The 14990-nt window shown below is 38.6% G+C and overlaps 1 protein-coding gene across 7 annotated transcripts in view; it reads left to right on the plus strand.

Moving 5' to 3' along the window:
* Positions 1–14990, plus strand: part of PDZD2 (PDZ domain containing 2) — a 487038-nt gene that overhangs the window by 437245 nt on the left and 34803 nt on the right. For all 7 annotated transcript variants that reach the window (XM_033933443.1, XM_033933453.1, XM_033933424.1 and 4 more), the window contains 2 exons: positions 3691–3835; positions 10700–14252. In XM_033933443.1, the coding sequence (XP_033789334.1) occupies positions 3691–3835; positions 10700–14252 (3698 nt within the window). The remainder of the gene's footprint in view (positions 1–3690; positions 3836–10699; positions 14253–14990) is intronic.

The following is a 14990-nucleotide window of genomic DNA, read 5'->3' on the forward strand; positions in this document are numbered from 1 at the left end:
TGCACACGTGGGTGGAGCTACCAACAGAAAATCACATTTCACCCATTCATGTCAATGGAAAAAATGTAAAAAGCTGCCATTCTCACAGTAATTCAAAAACGGCTTGACCGATTTGAACGACACTTGGTATGCAGATCCCTCACTACCTGGGGTGATATGTTCTGGGGGTCTCGCAGCCCACCTGCACATGTGGGCGGAGCTACAAACAGAAAATCACATTTCACCCATTCATGTCAATGGAAAAAATGTAAAAAGCTGCCATTCTCACAGTAATTCAAAACCGGCTTGACCGATTTTAACGAAACTTGGTATGCAGATCTCTCACTACCTGGGGTGATATGTTCTGGGGGTCTCGCGGACCACCTGCACACGTGGGCGGAGCTACAAACAGAAAATCAGATTTCACCCATTAATGTCAATGGAAAAAATGTAAAAAGCTGCCAGTCTCACAGTAATTCAAAAACGGCTTGACCGATTTGAACGAAACTTGGTATGCTGATCCCTCACTACCTGGGGTGATATGTTCTGGGGGTCTTGCGGCCCACCTGCACATGTGGGCGGAGCTACAAACAGAAAATCACATTTCACCCATTCATGTCAATGGAAAAAATGTAAAAAGCTGCCATTCTCACAGTAATTCAAAACCGGCTTGACCGATTTGAACGAAACTTGGTATGCAGATCCCTCACTACCTGGGGTGATATGTTCTGGGGTCTCTCGGCCCACAACTCTATGTTGCTTGCTCAAGGGTGGGTTCACCCAACAATTTATATGTTCTTGCTCCTGGAGGTGAAACTAAAAATGTTGTTTATAATCACGTTTTGCGTTAGTTGTATTGTATTCATTTTGTCAAATATTTCACATTATAATTTGAATATTGTACTTTTTATTAAGCTGTAAAAAAAATAATTTCATTCACCACTATAAAGTATCTTTATTTGAATCCATTTACAGTGTTATTGCTATAATTAAATACCCGTGCAACGCCGGGGCATCAGCTAGTAAAGAATAAATGACAGAACATATGCATAAGCATGGATTAATGAGACAAAGTCAACGTGGATTTAGTCAAGGGAAATCTTGCCTCACTAATCTACTACATTTCTTTGAATGGGTGAATGAACATATGCATAAAGGTGATCCGGTTCATATTGTGCATCAGGATTTTCAAAAGGCATTTGACAAACTACCTCATGAAAGACTTCTGAGGAAATTAGAAAGTCATGGGATAGGAGATAATGTCCTATTATGGATTAAGAACTGGTTGAAAGACAGAAAACAGAGAGTAGGTTTAAATGGTCAATATTCTCAATGGAGAAGGGTAAATTGTAGGGTTGCCCAGGGGTCTGTGCTGGGACCGCTGCTTTTTAACACATCAATGATCTGGAGATAGGAATAAGTAGTGAGATAATTAAATTTGCTGATGACACAAAGTTTTTAAGTCACAAGAGGACTGTGAAAAATTGCACGAGGACCTTAGAAGACTGGTCATCAAAACGGCAGATGACTTTTAATGTGAGCAAGTGCAAAGTGATGCATGTGGGAAAGAAAAAACAGAGCTGGTGACTGCACCCATGCTCACAAGGGTTCATCACAAAAAACGGCTGCAGTTTGCACTGGAGTACCAACATTGGACTTGCACCAACTGGCAGAGGGTTGCCTTTTCCAACGAGTCACATTTTGAATTCCATTGAACGGATGGATGTTGGCGTGTCAGGTGTGAAACCACCAAGAACAAACATTGTTAGACGTACACAAGCTGGTGATGCAGGGACGTGTGCAGGGGCTCTTGCATGTCGTATGTGGCTGACTGACCCAGAAGCCATTTCTCTGAGAGATGGCTTCTGGGTCAGCCACATTTGGCATGCAAGAACTGCTGCATGCATCCCTGCAAACAAGTGCCGCTGAAGGCAGGAAGGAGCAGCCCATCTGGAAGGAGGACTGCTGAGGTAACTGGAATTCCTGGCTGACCCGGAAGGCTTCCCTCCGACATCAGCTCTGATGGGGCGGAGAAGGGGACATATTTTTCCCCCATGTCATTCTCTATTTGCAATCTCTGTATAATGTCTTGGATCCTGGCACCCATCAATCAGCACAGCTTCCAGGGAATTATGTCTATGGATGTTTCCAAGCCCCTCAGAAGGGGCTTGGAACTCTTCAATGCTTAGCAAAATGGTTGCTCATTCTGCAGTTTTGGAGTTTCAAGTTCCTCCTTCCTTTTTCATGCTACTGCCCAGCTTCCCTGCCCCTCATTGTTTTTCCAGTTTGTCAAATGTTATTCATTTCTTCTATATCACCTAGCATGTTTATCATGTTAGCACAATATTGTTGCTTCTTTTTTCCTCCAAATCATTACCAGAAATAAGAAACAAAAATAGCCTAACAGCAGACTCCAGTGGAATATATTATTTATTTGGAATTTATTATGTCTTCTTAAGACCAACAAACACATCTTCTACACTTGTCATTCATGTGTTTCAACTGCTTCTGACTGGTTGATATCCAGCTACTGAGGTCTTTTTCAACAGTCGAAGCCACATCTGGTTTGGCCTTAAGTGGAATATGTGACAGTAATTCTGGTCTACTCAAGCCTCTCTTTTGCCGGTTTCTAACAAATAACCGTATACCCCATCTTCTAGCATTCTGAAGAATCCTAATAAAATTGTTCAGGCAGGATCTATGGCTGTTTCTTCCCAATTATTCCCCCTGTTACCCTATTATGCTTCCTTTCACACATGTGTAAGGTCATCTAACTTTTCATAAAACTTGACAAATGATTTCCTCTAACTTTAATGTATTGATAAAATATACAAAATTTACTTTCATGCACTATATGTATATCTAAAAGTCTAGCAAGTAACAGTCAAGTTTCAAGTTTATTAGGATTTTATATACTGCCTATCAAAGTTATCTAAGCGGTTTTACAATCAGGTACTCAAGCATTTTCCCTATCTGTCCTGGTGGGCTCACAATCTATCTAATGTACCTGGGGCTATGGAGGATTAAGTGACTTGCCCAGGGTCACAAGGAGCAGTGCAGGATTTGAACCCACAACCCCAGGGTGCTGAAGTTGTAGCTTCAACCACCGCGCCACACACTCCTCCAACATATACATTACATTGCATTACATTACTGACTTCTATTCCGCCTGTACCTTGCAGTTCTAAGCGGATTACATCAGAAGATAACTGGACATTTCCAGGAAAAAAGTTACAATTGAGCTGGTTACATTATACAATTAAGGAGCTGGTTTCATAATAAAGTTTTGAGAAGAGGGTACAAGATAGGTAGAAAAATTAGGAAAACCTCAGATGAAGCAATCGGGCACATAAAAATAATAAAATATGCAAACAAAAATAAAACATCAAGGATTATGACACTTGGGGCTCCTTTTACAAAGGTGTGTTAGGGCTTTAATGCGTAGAATAGCGTGTGCTAAATTGCTGCATGTGCTATCCGCTACTGCCTCCTCTTGAGCAGGTGATAGTTTTTCGGGTAGCGCGCGCTAATCCGGTGCGTGCATTAAAAACGCTAGCACACCTTTGTAAAAGGAGCCCATGATTTATATTATAATTTACAAAAAGTTGCTGTTTGTATTGTATGCTTCTTTTGCTTTCAGTATTGTCTTGCACTTTGCTCCTGTGAAGAAGTATTTGGGAATGCAATGTTAACTGATTATAACTTTGTTAGGAATCTATGGGAAAATTGGCTGTGGGAGATGAGATTTTATCTATTAATGGTACTCCAGTTGGTGGGATGTCGTATCAGGAGATCTGTACATTTGTCCAGAACTTACCCACAGCAGTAACACTCGAAGTGTGCAAAACAGTATCAGGTAAGATATCTTTTCTGTCATTTCTCAGGAAGTATTGTTTACTGGATTTATATCCTACTTTAATAATAATAATAATAATAATAACTTTATTTTTATATACCGCCTGTAATCTTGCGACTTCTAGGCGGTTTACAATAAACAAAACTATAAATACAATCAAGAGAAGTTTTACATTCAGCGAATTAGAGAGTATAGCAGTTTACAGTAAAGAAACTATAAATACAATCAAGAGAAGTTTTACATACAGCGAATTAGAGAGTATAGCAGTTTACAGTAAAGAAACTATAAATACAATCAAGAGAAGTTTTACATACAGCGAATTAGAGAGTATAGCAGTTTACAGTAAAGAAACTATAAATACAATCAAGAGAAGTTTTACATACAGCGAATTAGAGAGTATAGCAGTGTATATCTCGTACAACGTACAACGCAAAAGTAGTTTAATGTGGTTAACATATACTGCAGTTCAATATACAATGCAAATATAATCAGATATAAAAGCGAATGATCAAATAAATTTAAAAAACCTAAAACATTCCAATTCATTTCAATCTCTACAAAAAAAATAACTTGTACCACATGCAAACCTGATTCAACTCTCCTTTATATGTTTCCTGATTCATCTGTGGTCCATTACTGCTGGGACCTTTTAGGCATGCTCCATCACTCTACAGCTCTCAATAGGCCTGTGGAAACACTGGGGCTAATATTAAGACAGATGAACCAGTGCTCCTAAGCAAGTAGAACAGCTAGCAGAGGAATAGAAGCAGAAACAGGGGTCGCAGCTGTTAATTCGACAGTTAAGTCATCTCCCGCTGCTGCTGAAGCTGGGCTTTGGTCCCTCAGCAAGGTGTCAGAAATACCATAAAGAGTAATACCAAATGCTTTTTTTTTTAATCTTTATTAATTTTCAAATATTAACAGTGCATTGCAAAAATGTTAAACATAAACGAATCAGGAAAAGCACTTTAAATATACAAACATTCTGAAAACAATCATTTTCTCCCCCCTTCCTCCCAATCATCCATAAAAGTATAACCACATATAGAATTTCAATAAACTAAATACAAGAAATAATGATGCCTTCCCACCTCCCTCCCTCCCACCCTGGATGTGTAAGGAAATTAACTAAAAAGAAAATGTGATTCAACAAATGATGTCAACGGTGTTGAAAGCTGCAGTATGAATGATGGACTATGCCTCAGTACATTAACGCCTATGCATTGTGAGATAAGTACCATGCTTTACATTGCCTAAGATTTTTTTTCTCAAATTTTGAAATCTTGGATGAATAGATTTACAGTGTTTGGAATAGATTTTTATCCCCGCAAGGCCTAACACTCCCCCTAAGGTTTTAAACAGTTAGCCAATTATAAATTATTTCATATATTGGACTTATTGGCAACTGCTGAGTCTGCAGGGGTATATATCTTTTGTGCTGAATAGGGGAGAACATTTGGGGAAGCTGAACCTCAATTTGAAAATATTGTAACATTTAGTATACTGGAGAGATTATATGCACTTGTCATTTTGCACGTTATTTTGGGCACGTTTTGCACACACGCTCAAATAACCCCGTTGTGAATACAGTTTTCAACTTGATATTATACTACAGGTTTAACCTGAAAACTGAGTTGTACAAACTGAGGACCTATCACAAAATTTATATATTAAAAATGTATTAATTGCAATTGCATTGCTAGGATTGTGCAGAGATCTTCCAGTATACTCTCCTATTGGAAGAATCTTATCATCAGCCATATATCCAGTCATTCTTCCTTATTGGGGTTTTTTGAGCCTTACAAGTAGAGAAAGAAGCAACAGTTTTTGGCAGTCTGTTGGATACATGAAGAAAAGGAGAGAGATAAGTCAAAGATGTCCCTGAGGTTGCGAACTGATGAGACAGGGAGGATGAGAACGTTATCCATAGAAATAGAAAATGGAGGAAGAGGAGAGGTGGGTTTAGGAGAAAAGATAAGGAGCTCTGTCTTAGCCATGTTTAATTTTAGATGGTAGTAAGACATCCAGGTAGCTATATCGGCCAGGCAGGCTGAGATTCAGACCTGGATTCCTGTAGAAATTTCAGGTGTATAGAGGTAGATCTGCGAGTCATCAGCATAGAGGTGATAACTGGAAGTAATGGGATGAGATTAGAGTGCCAAGGGAAGAAGTATAGATGGAGAAAAGAAGAGCTCTCAGGACAGAGCCTTGAAGTACACCTAACAAAAGCAGAGGAGGATCCACCAGAGCATATACTAAAAGTGTGATGGGAAAGAGAAGAAAAAATCCATGAGATAAGAGTCCTGAAACCCAAGCAAGGGCTGTGTATCAATGAGTAGGTGTTGATCTACAGCAGGGGTGCCCACACTTTTTTGACTCGCGAGCTACTTTTAAAATGACCAAGTCAAAATGATCTACCAACAATAAAATTTTAAAAAAACACAACACACACTGTACGCATAGAATTGTTAATTATCATTCCTATTCCGGGGTTTTTTTCAAAGAGGTCAAAGCAGATGACTCTATGCACTGTCACCTCAGTAACAACCATACAAAAATAGACAAAACCCACCCTCCTCCCTTTTTACTAAACCACAATAGCAGTTTTTAGCGCAGGGAGCTGCACTGAATGCCCAGCACTGCTCTGGACGCTCATAGGCTCCCTGCGCTAAAAACCACTATTGTGGTTTAGTAAAAGGGGACCATATTGTAAAATATAGACAGCAGATATAAATTCAGACACATTTTGATCACTAAATTTAAAATAAAATCATTTTTCCTACCTTGTCTGGTGATTTCATGAGTCTCTGGTTGCACTTTCTTCTTCTGACTGTTCATCCAATCTTTCTTTCAGCCTGTATGCTTCCTCTCCTCCAAACCTCATTCCCTCCCCCAACTTTTTCTTCCTCTCTCCCTGCCCTTTCTTTCTTTCTCTCTTCATGTCCCCTTTCTTTTTTTCCTATTTCTCTTCTTTCCTTCTGTCTCCCTGCCTGCCCCCTTTCTTTCTTTCTCCCTGCCCTTCCCCAAGCCACTGCCACTGCCGCTGTCATCGGGGAACAGGACCCAAACGCCACCAACGGATAACAGGCCCCAAAGCTGACGCCGACATCGCCCCATGCTCTCTCTGCTTCGGGCCGATCAATCTTCCTCTCCCCGACGTCAATTCTGCCGTCGGAGAGGAAGTTCCGCCCAGCCAGGCAGCGATTGGCTGGCCCGAACTTCCTCTCCGATGGCAGAATTGACGTCAGGGAGAGGAAGCTTGATCGGTCTGATAGATCACCAAGGCAAAGGGAGTCCTGGATGATCGACTCACTTTGCCTTGGCGAGCTACCGGTCGATCGCGATCGACCTGTTGGGCACCCCTGATCTACAGTGTCAAAAGCTACAGATAGACCAAGGAGGATGAGGACAAAGTAGAGGCCTTTGGATTTGGCCAGGAACAGGTTATTGGAGACTCTAGCAAGGACAATTTCCAAAGAATGAAGAGAGCAAAAGCCCAATTGAAACAGGTCAATAATAGCTCAGGATGACAGAAACTCAAGACAATGGCAGTGAACAGAACATTCAGGCAGCTTGGATAAGAAGGGGAGGAGAGAGAAGGGGCAGATAGAGTCCAGTGAGGGTTTCTTGAGGAGAGGCATAACTATGGAATTTTTTAAGGTATTGTACACAGTCACAGTGGAGAGCGATATGTTGAGGATATAGCAGATAAATGGAATTGGCAGTAGGAGAGATGGTGATAAATAGATGGGTGGAGATGGGATCAGAGTGAGTGAGTTTTGATGAAGAAAGAAAATGTACAGTTTCTTCAGTGATTTCAGAGAAGGAAGAAAAGGCAAAGGGTTTGATGAAGTGTCGGAAGAGGGGGACCAAAGGAGGGAGAGGTGAAGGTGAATTGGTTGAGATAACCAGTGCTTCCCTCAGTGTCTGCTGGAATGCCCACTTTCTTTTTCAGTGAAGGTTTGGAGAAGGATGGGCTTGGAAAATGTATGCCCTGACTAGAGGGCTGTTGCAAAGGAAAAGGTTTGAAAGAGCACTCCCTCAGCCGTGGCTCACTCCCAGTATCCACTACTTATGTTCCTGTACCTACTCTGCCAAGTACCTTTGGCTTATATCTCACACACATGCTGACTTCCTGTACTTTAAACTTATGCTGACCTCCTTTAATTCTGTTCTTACACTGGCTATGCAAAACTACAACACCCAGTTAACTTTCTTCAAACTCCCCACTGTTTCTCTGTCACAATGAACTCCCTCCTCAAAGCTCCCCCCTCCTCCGACCCCTCTTTCCGTCTCTCCCCAGACTATGGCCGAATACTTCCACGATTGCCCTTGAATTTGCTGCAAAGTAACATCCTTCTCTCCTTTTCCCCCATCCTCTCTCCTGACCTTCCAGCTCTCACCATCCCTTCTCTCTTCACCCAAACATTCTCCCCTTCCAGACCCACTTCCCCTCACTCGGTCACACTCTCTTGACCCTCCTTCAACTCCCTCCGACGTTTCTTCCTTATTTGAAATCACAGAGAAAGAAGCCATTCAACTTCTGTCCTCAGCCAAGACCCCTATATGCCCCTCTGACCCCATTCCCACCCTTCTACTTGACTCCATCTCACATACTGTTATCCCTTCGGTCTGTCATATCCTCAACCTGTTTGTCTGATATTGCTGCCTGAATGTCCTGCTGCCACCTTGAACTAAACATGTCCTTTTGCCTCCTAAACCCTCCGCTCTGCCTCTTCCATTCTCCATCTCTGTAAATAATTCTGTTTATCATTCCTGTCTCTTCCGCTCGCAACCTTGGAGTTGTCTTCGATTCCAACTTCTCATTTTCTATGCATATCCAACAGATTGCGAAAGCTGGTCACTTCTATCGCTACAACATTGCCAAAATTTGCCCCTTCCTCTCTGAGCATATTACCTGGACCATACCCTCATAACCTCACACTTAGACTACTGCAAATTACTTCTAATGGTCTCCCACTGAACCGTCTTTCTCCCCTGAAATCTGTTTAAAATTCTGCTGCACAACTCATCTTCTGCCAACCTCTCTACACTCATGTTACTCCTCTCCTCAAATCACTTCACTGGCTCCCTATCCGCCTTCACATACAGTTGAAACGCCTATTACTAATGTACAAGTGTGTTCATTCTGCAACCCTCAATATCTCTCTTCTCTTGTCTCTCCTTATATAAGAATGCCTTTCCTCAGATAAGTTACTTTTATCTGAATCCTCCTCCTCCACTGCCAATTGCAGACTTGTCTTCAATGCATAATCTTCTCCCTCTGCTCATCACCCTAGCTAGCAGTTTAACCATCCCCTGTTAACTGTAACCCCTACATCGACATCCTGTTTATCTGCCTTGATTGATTAGATTATGAGCTCATTCGATCTGGGACTGTCTGCTGCATGCATCTGGTAGTGCTCTAGAAATAATAATAGTAGTAGTAGTACATTTTTTGGGTGGCCCTAACATAGGATTACAGTAGTCAATTTGATGTTTATTGCTTGCATTATACTGTAGTTTTTGTTTTTTAAAAAATCTTTATTAATTTTCTAAGCATATGCAAAGTGCAAACAATATACAATCAAAGAATATATTAAACAGCACTTATAACCAAACAAATATTAATACAAAGTATATTTCCTTCCTCCCTTTTTGGATGTGTAGGGAAATAAACTAAGAATTGAAGGTTTATTCAATTAAGCAGCTTTAATAAATCCCGCTAATGAACCCCAAGTTTCTTTAAATTTTTTATTATGTCCCAATTGCTCAGCACTCATTCTTTCATATCTATAATATTGACAAAGAGTTTCCCACCAAAAAGTAAAGTTCAATCTGTCCCAGTTCTTCCAATTCCTCATTATTAAACTGCATGGCCACCCCCGTCATAAGAAGCCTATTTTTATTTCCATCAATTGGACTCTTATATTTCAAGAAAGTCCCAAATAAAACAATAATCAATATAGTTCATGCCACACTCTATTATGTTTAGTTATTATCAATATCACTTTTAATTTACAGAAATTTTCATTCATCTCATGTAGTGTTACATCTTTTCATAAATCACTAGTTATTGATAATAACTAAACATAATAGAGTGTGGCATGAACTATATTGATTATTGATGGATTATAGCCTTCACTCATAAGTTACATACATGAAAGCCAATTGTTTTTGATGATTCCAATATCCTGTTCATTTTTCCCTATATTGATTTCCAGAAATTGAGTAACAAGGGACAATAAAACAACCAGTGATCCAATGTCCCTACCTCAAGATGACAGTGCCAGCATCTATTAGACTTTGAACTATACAACTTTTGTAAACGAATTGGGGTCCAAAAAATTTTATATAACAGAAAAAACCAAGTTTGTCTCATAGACGCTGATGCTGTACATCTCATTCTCCAAGTCCAAATCCGTGGCCGTTGTGTTGCAGAAATATGCTGCTTTGTAAGTCAATGCAGTTTAAAAAAAAAAACAAGAGTAATGTGCTCAAATCTGGAAAGGTCCTCAATAACTCTTGTGGCAGCATTTTGTGCCACTTGCAATGATTTCAAAATTCATTTAGGTAAACCTTTTGCTAGTTGCTTATTTTTTACTGTTTTACTGTAGTTTAAAAATGCACAAAAGAAAGGAATATAAGCATCTGGCAAACTAGCCTCAGCTTCCAGAGAGCTTTCTCTTTGCTATTTTTGCATTTAGGTACATTATTGAAAATGTATACAATTATCATTTAATAAAAACTCAGATGCCCGTTTACTAAAGCGCCCATTAAGCTTTAGTAAAAGGGCCCTTTGCATTTTTATTTAGAGAATAGGATATTTAAAGTTGCATAATTTTTCTTAACTTCTGTTTCCAGCTGTGAATAGGTTATCAAGCATTATGTCTTCTGGGGCTGATTGTAGTAAACCAGTTGCTGCTGAGGAAATACATACTGAAAAATATGAAGTGGCCTTGGAAAATGGAAAAACTAACTCCACGGAGGATGTAACAGTGTTACCTGACTTAGTGCCTTCACCTACTGATGAAACTAAAGAAGTCCTAGTAACAGATGCCTCAGAACTCAGTCATGCCTTATATCAAGAGGATCATAATGTTGTTCCAGTCACTGATATTGATGATTTTATCAATGAATTAAATTATTCTGAGGATAAGAATTATCAGGTTTCACTGAAAGTGACTGAATCAGATGGAGGTGAAAATACAAAAGGGTGTACCAATGTGATCACAGAGGAAGGGTGTTTGGAGAGTTCTGTGCTTGATGCTGCAATAAAAAATGATTTCCATGAAAACAATATGAAATGTAATCCCTTGCCAGCTCGCACTGAGGGGATTTGGGAATTTTCTATTTTAGATTCTCCTAGCACTGGCAAAATTTTTACTGTGAATAAAAACTGCTTAAATAATTATTCTAGGAATTTTAGCAGCTTGAATGAAGAAAATTTGCCTCTAGAAAATCATGAGAAAGAAAAAACGACAACGCCATATCCCAAATCTATGTATGGCCCTGCAGAGGATTCCTATTCAGATTCTGAATCGCTAGCAGACATGCCTTCAGATTTCACCAGTGACAGTTTGCAGTTGACATGTCTTCAAAGTAATTCACTTTTATCTGATAAGAGTGATACAGATTCGGACGAAGAACAAATTGAAATTTGTTGTATGAGTAATAATTTGCCACACACTGTACTCCCTGATCATATGACCTCATCATTCTCTGAGTCCAAAGGTTTACAGACAGAAAGTTTTGCTGAGGCTTGCTATTCAGCAGGAAATGAAGAAAAATATTGGAGTGCACTAGAAGAGTATTCCTGTTCACTGCAAAACTCAACACATCAAGGAAAGGAAGAAAATGATGTTAATTTACCTCCTTTGCATTCCCTATCATCTGATTCTATGTTATTTGAAGATACACAAGAAAACCCAATGAATATTGACAGATACTCTGAATCACAAATTTGTCATAACAGTGGTGCATTATATACAGAACAGAGGACAGAATTAGAAATTCATGAAAAAACAATGGACATTAATGAACTTTCCACCGAAGTTGCATCTTTGCATAATAATGAAATACCTTTATATATGACAGATCTTGGAAAACAAGTGGAAGAAAAAAAATCTAACTCTAAACATGATGTAGTGGATTCTTGCAATCTAGTATTTAGACCTCATGACAAACTTAATTTGGATCAAAGCAAGAATGCAAAACACACTAATAGCACAGAGAGAAATGAAGTAGATATATCATTACTAAATACAATCACAACACCTAATTCTCCTCTGCTGATGAATTCAAATGAAATAAATAGGACTAATGCACTCAATTTTCATGACAAAAATGAAATTACAACTTCCCAAGTTGTCTCAGGAAACTCTAATTCCAAAACTGAAAACTCCACTTTAAGTTACGATAATAAAGTAGCTTGTGTAGTCTCACAGCATAATTTGCACAATGATATGAGGGACATATCTCCAAGACTTGGTACTGAAACAGTTCTTGTAAATACTCATAGATACAAATCTGGCTCATTACTTGAAGATTTATTTATCAAAAGTAAGACCAGACCTAATACAGAAATTTCCAAAGTGAATACTGCAAAAGCTGAAAAGTTTGAACATAAAAGTCCTTCCACTTCCCCACAGTCATCCCCCACACTTCATACAAAGAAAATGTCATTAACACAAAACTTTAAAAAGCCCACAGAGTTAGTTAAAACCAGCTCACCTTTGTCTAAAATATTTGCCAGTGAAAAAAACAAAAACTTATCCACAGATGTTCCTGAAAAAAATTCTCCACAGACACTGAGCACCAATTTTGTAGAAAGTGACAAAAATGAAAACCCAAGAGAATTAGGTGGCAGTAGAAGACCAGTAACATATACATGGAGATGTGACAAGCAAAATGAAACCGAAATTGGAATCTTTTCAGAAAAAATAGCTGTTACAGATATGGACAACTACAAAGTGAAAAAGCATCAACCTAAAATAGCTACTTCTCATAGTGAAGTATGGAAATCTAAGTGCACAAATGAAAATCTCAATGATCTATCTTTAATACAAAAAAACAGTTCTAATGAAAGTGATTCGTCTTTACATTTTTCTCAAGGAACAGATACAACTAAATCCTCTTTTCTGCCATCAACTTTTCCTATAACTAATGAACAACCAGAAGAAGTTCAGGACCTTCAGCGCACTTTTATAGAGGTGAAATTATCTACTTCACTGATACCATCAACAGAAAAGGCAGAAGAAACAAATAAAAATATCAATCAAATAAGTGGGAACTTAAAAACTGCTACCACTAAAACTGAAACATCTAACCATGCTCTAAGACCAGTGACAAGAACACATTCAATGCCCGTACAATTGCTGTGTAATTACGAAATAGAAGATAGTACAATGAGGTATCTAGAAAACCCTGTTCAAAATATTGACATGAGTAGAGTTGATGCATGTTCCTCTGTAAGTAACTCACGAGCAGGAAAGTTCAAAATGGGACATCTCAGTTTGATTAGATGTCAGACTAGAGAAGATGGAAAGCGACAAATGGGATCTTCCAAACAAGTTCAGAAATCAGATCATGAAGAGCATCCTTCTAAAAGTGAAAAGAATTGTCTTGGTACAGATAAATCAAAAACTACTAAAAGAAACTATTATTATGAGCTAAACTGGCCATATGAATCTACCTCTTCTTTCTCTGTAAAGCAGAGAATCAAATCTTTTGAAAACTTGGCAAGTTTTGATAAGCCTATTCTTAAAGCTATTGATATACATTCATTTTGTATTACAGCTAAGCCTCCAGTTAGTAGACGATCATCTGGTTCTGCGTCATCAGGAACAACTAGCATTCCTGATACAGTACGATCACTGCGACGAAGTTTAAGCTCATGCAGTGACAGCCAAAATGAAACAGTGTTATTATCTCCACAATTGCAGAAATCACCATCAAGCATCACCTTAACATATTCTGAGCAGAATGTAACAGACCAAAACAAAGAAGCTTCTACAATTCAGAAAGAGAAAACCAGCTCAGAGAAGATTCAGGACAAAGTATCATGCACGCCTCCTATGAGAAGAAGCAAACCAGCAGGTCAAGGCAGGCAATTGGCCTTATCACGCTCTAAGCTCAGAGAGTTAAGAGCTCTGAGCATGCCAGACCTTGACAAGCTGTGTGATGAGGACTTCTCAGCTGAACCTAAGGAAACCACACATTTCAAAACTGAAATAGAAATTAAACCTAGAAGGTCTGCAGATTCTTCAACTGAAAATTTTCCAAATCTCAGTAAAAGTGCACTGTCAAGCCTTTCATGTACTTATGACTCTGGTACACCAGGTTCAACATCAGATGATGAGATGACATATGACAACATATTGGATAAGAAATGCTTTGAAAAAAATTGGTCAATCAGGTAAGCTAAGATTAAGTTTATTTGAATATTAAAGAATAGTAAATAAAATATGGTATTTTTTCCTGTTAAATTGATTGTAAAATGCTTTTAAGACATTGCTAGAACTGTATCACTCACTTATCTGAAATCTGAACATCTATTCTATACAAAAATGTAAGAAAGCTATTTATTGTAATATATTTGCTATACCACTTTTCAGAACCAACAATGCTTAGATCCATTTTTATCTTTTAATGCGATTTGTGGTTTATTATTTCTTGATATACTGCTTTATCCAACATATGAACCAAAACGATGTACAAATACTACACAAGATTTTTAAAAGAACTCCATATAATAATAGGAAAGAAAAACAAACACACACACAAAGAAGATAAGTTCTGGAAACTCCAACAACTGTGTAGAGTAAGAAGGTGTTTCTATTTGATCATTATAAGATTATCTAGGCATTTATCCTATCAATTAGACTACTATAATATTTTATATGCTGGATATTTTGAAAAATTGATAAAGCATTTGCGGACCCTGCAGAACACTGCAGCCAGAATGTTGTGTGGTGTTTATAAGTTTGACTAGGTGACTCGCCTTTCCGGAAAACTGCTTTGCCCACTGATAGAAATATGATTAGGCTAAGCCTCCCTTCATTTTATAGAACATCTCATTATAGAGATCAGTTAATATTTCATTTTCCATTAGCAAAAAAGGAGGGGCCTTAGGTATTTGAACCAATTAGAGTCT

This window comes from Geotrypetes seraphini, chromosome 1, assembly GCF_902459505.1.
Source record: "Geotrypetes seraphini chromosome 1, aGeoSer1.1, whole genome shotgun sequence".
NCBI lineage: Eukaryota > Metazoa > Chordata > Amphibia > Gymnophiona > Dermophiidae > Geotrypetes > Geotrypetes seraphini.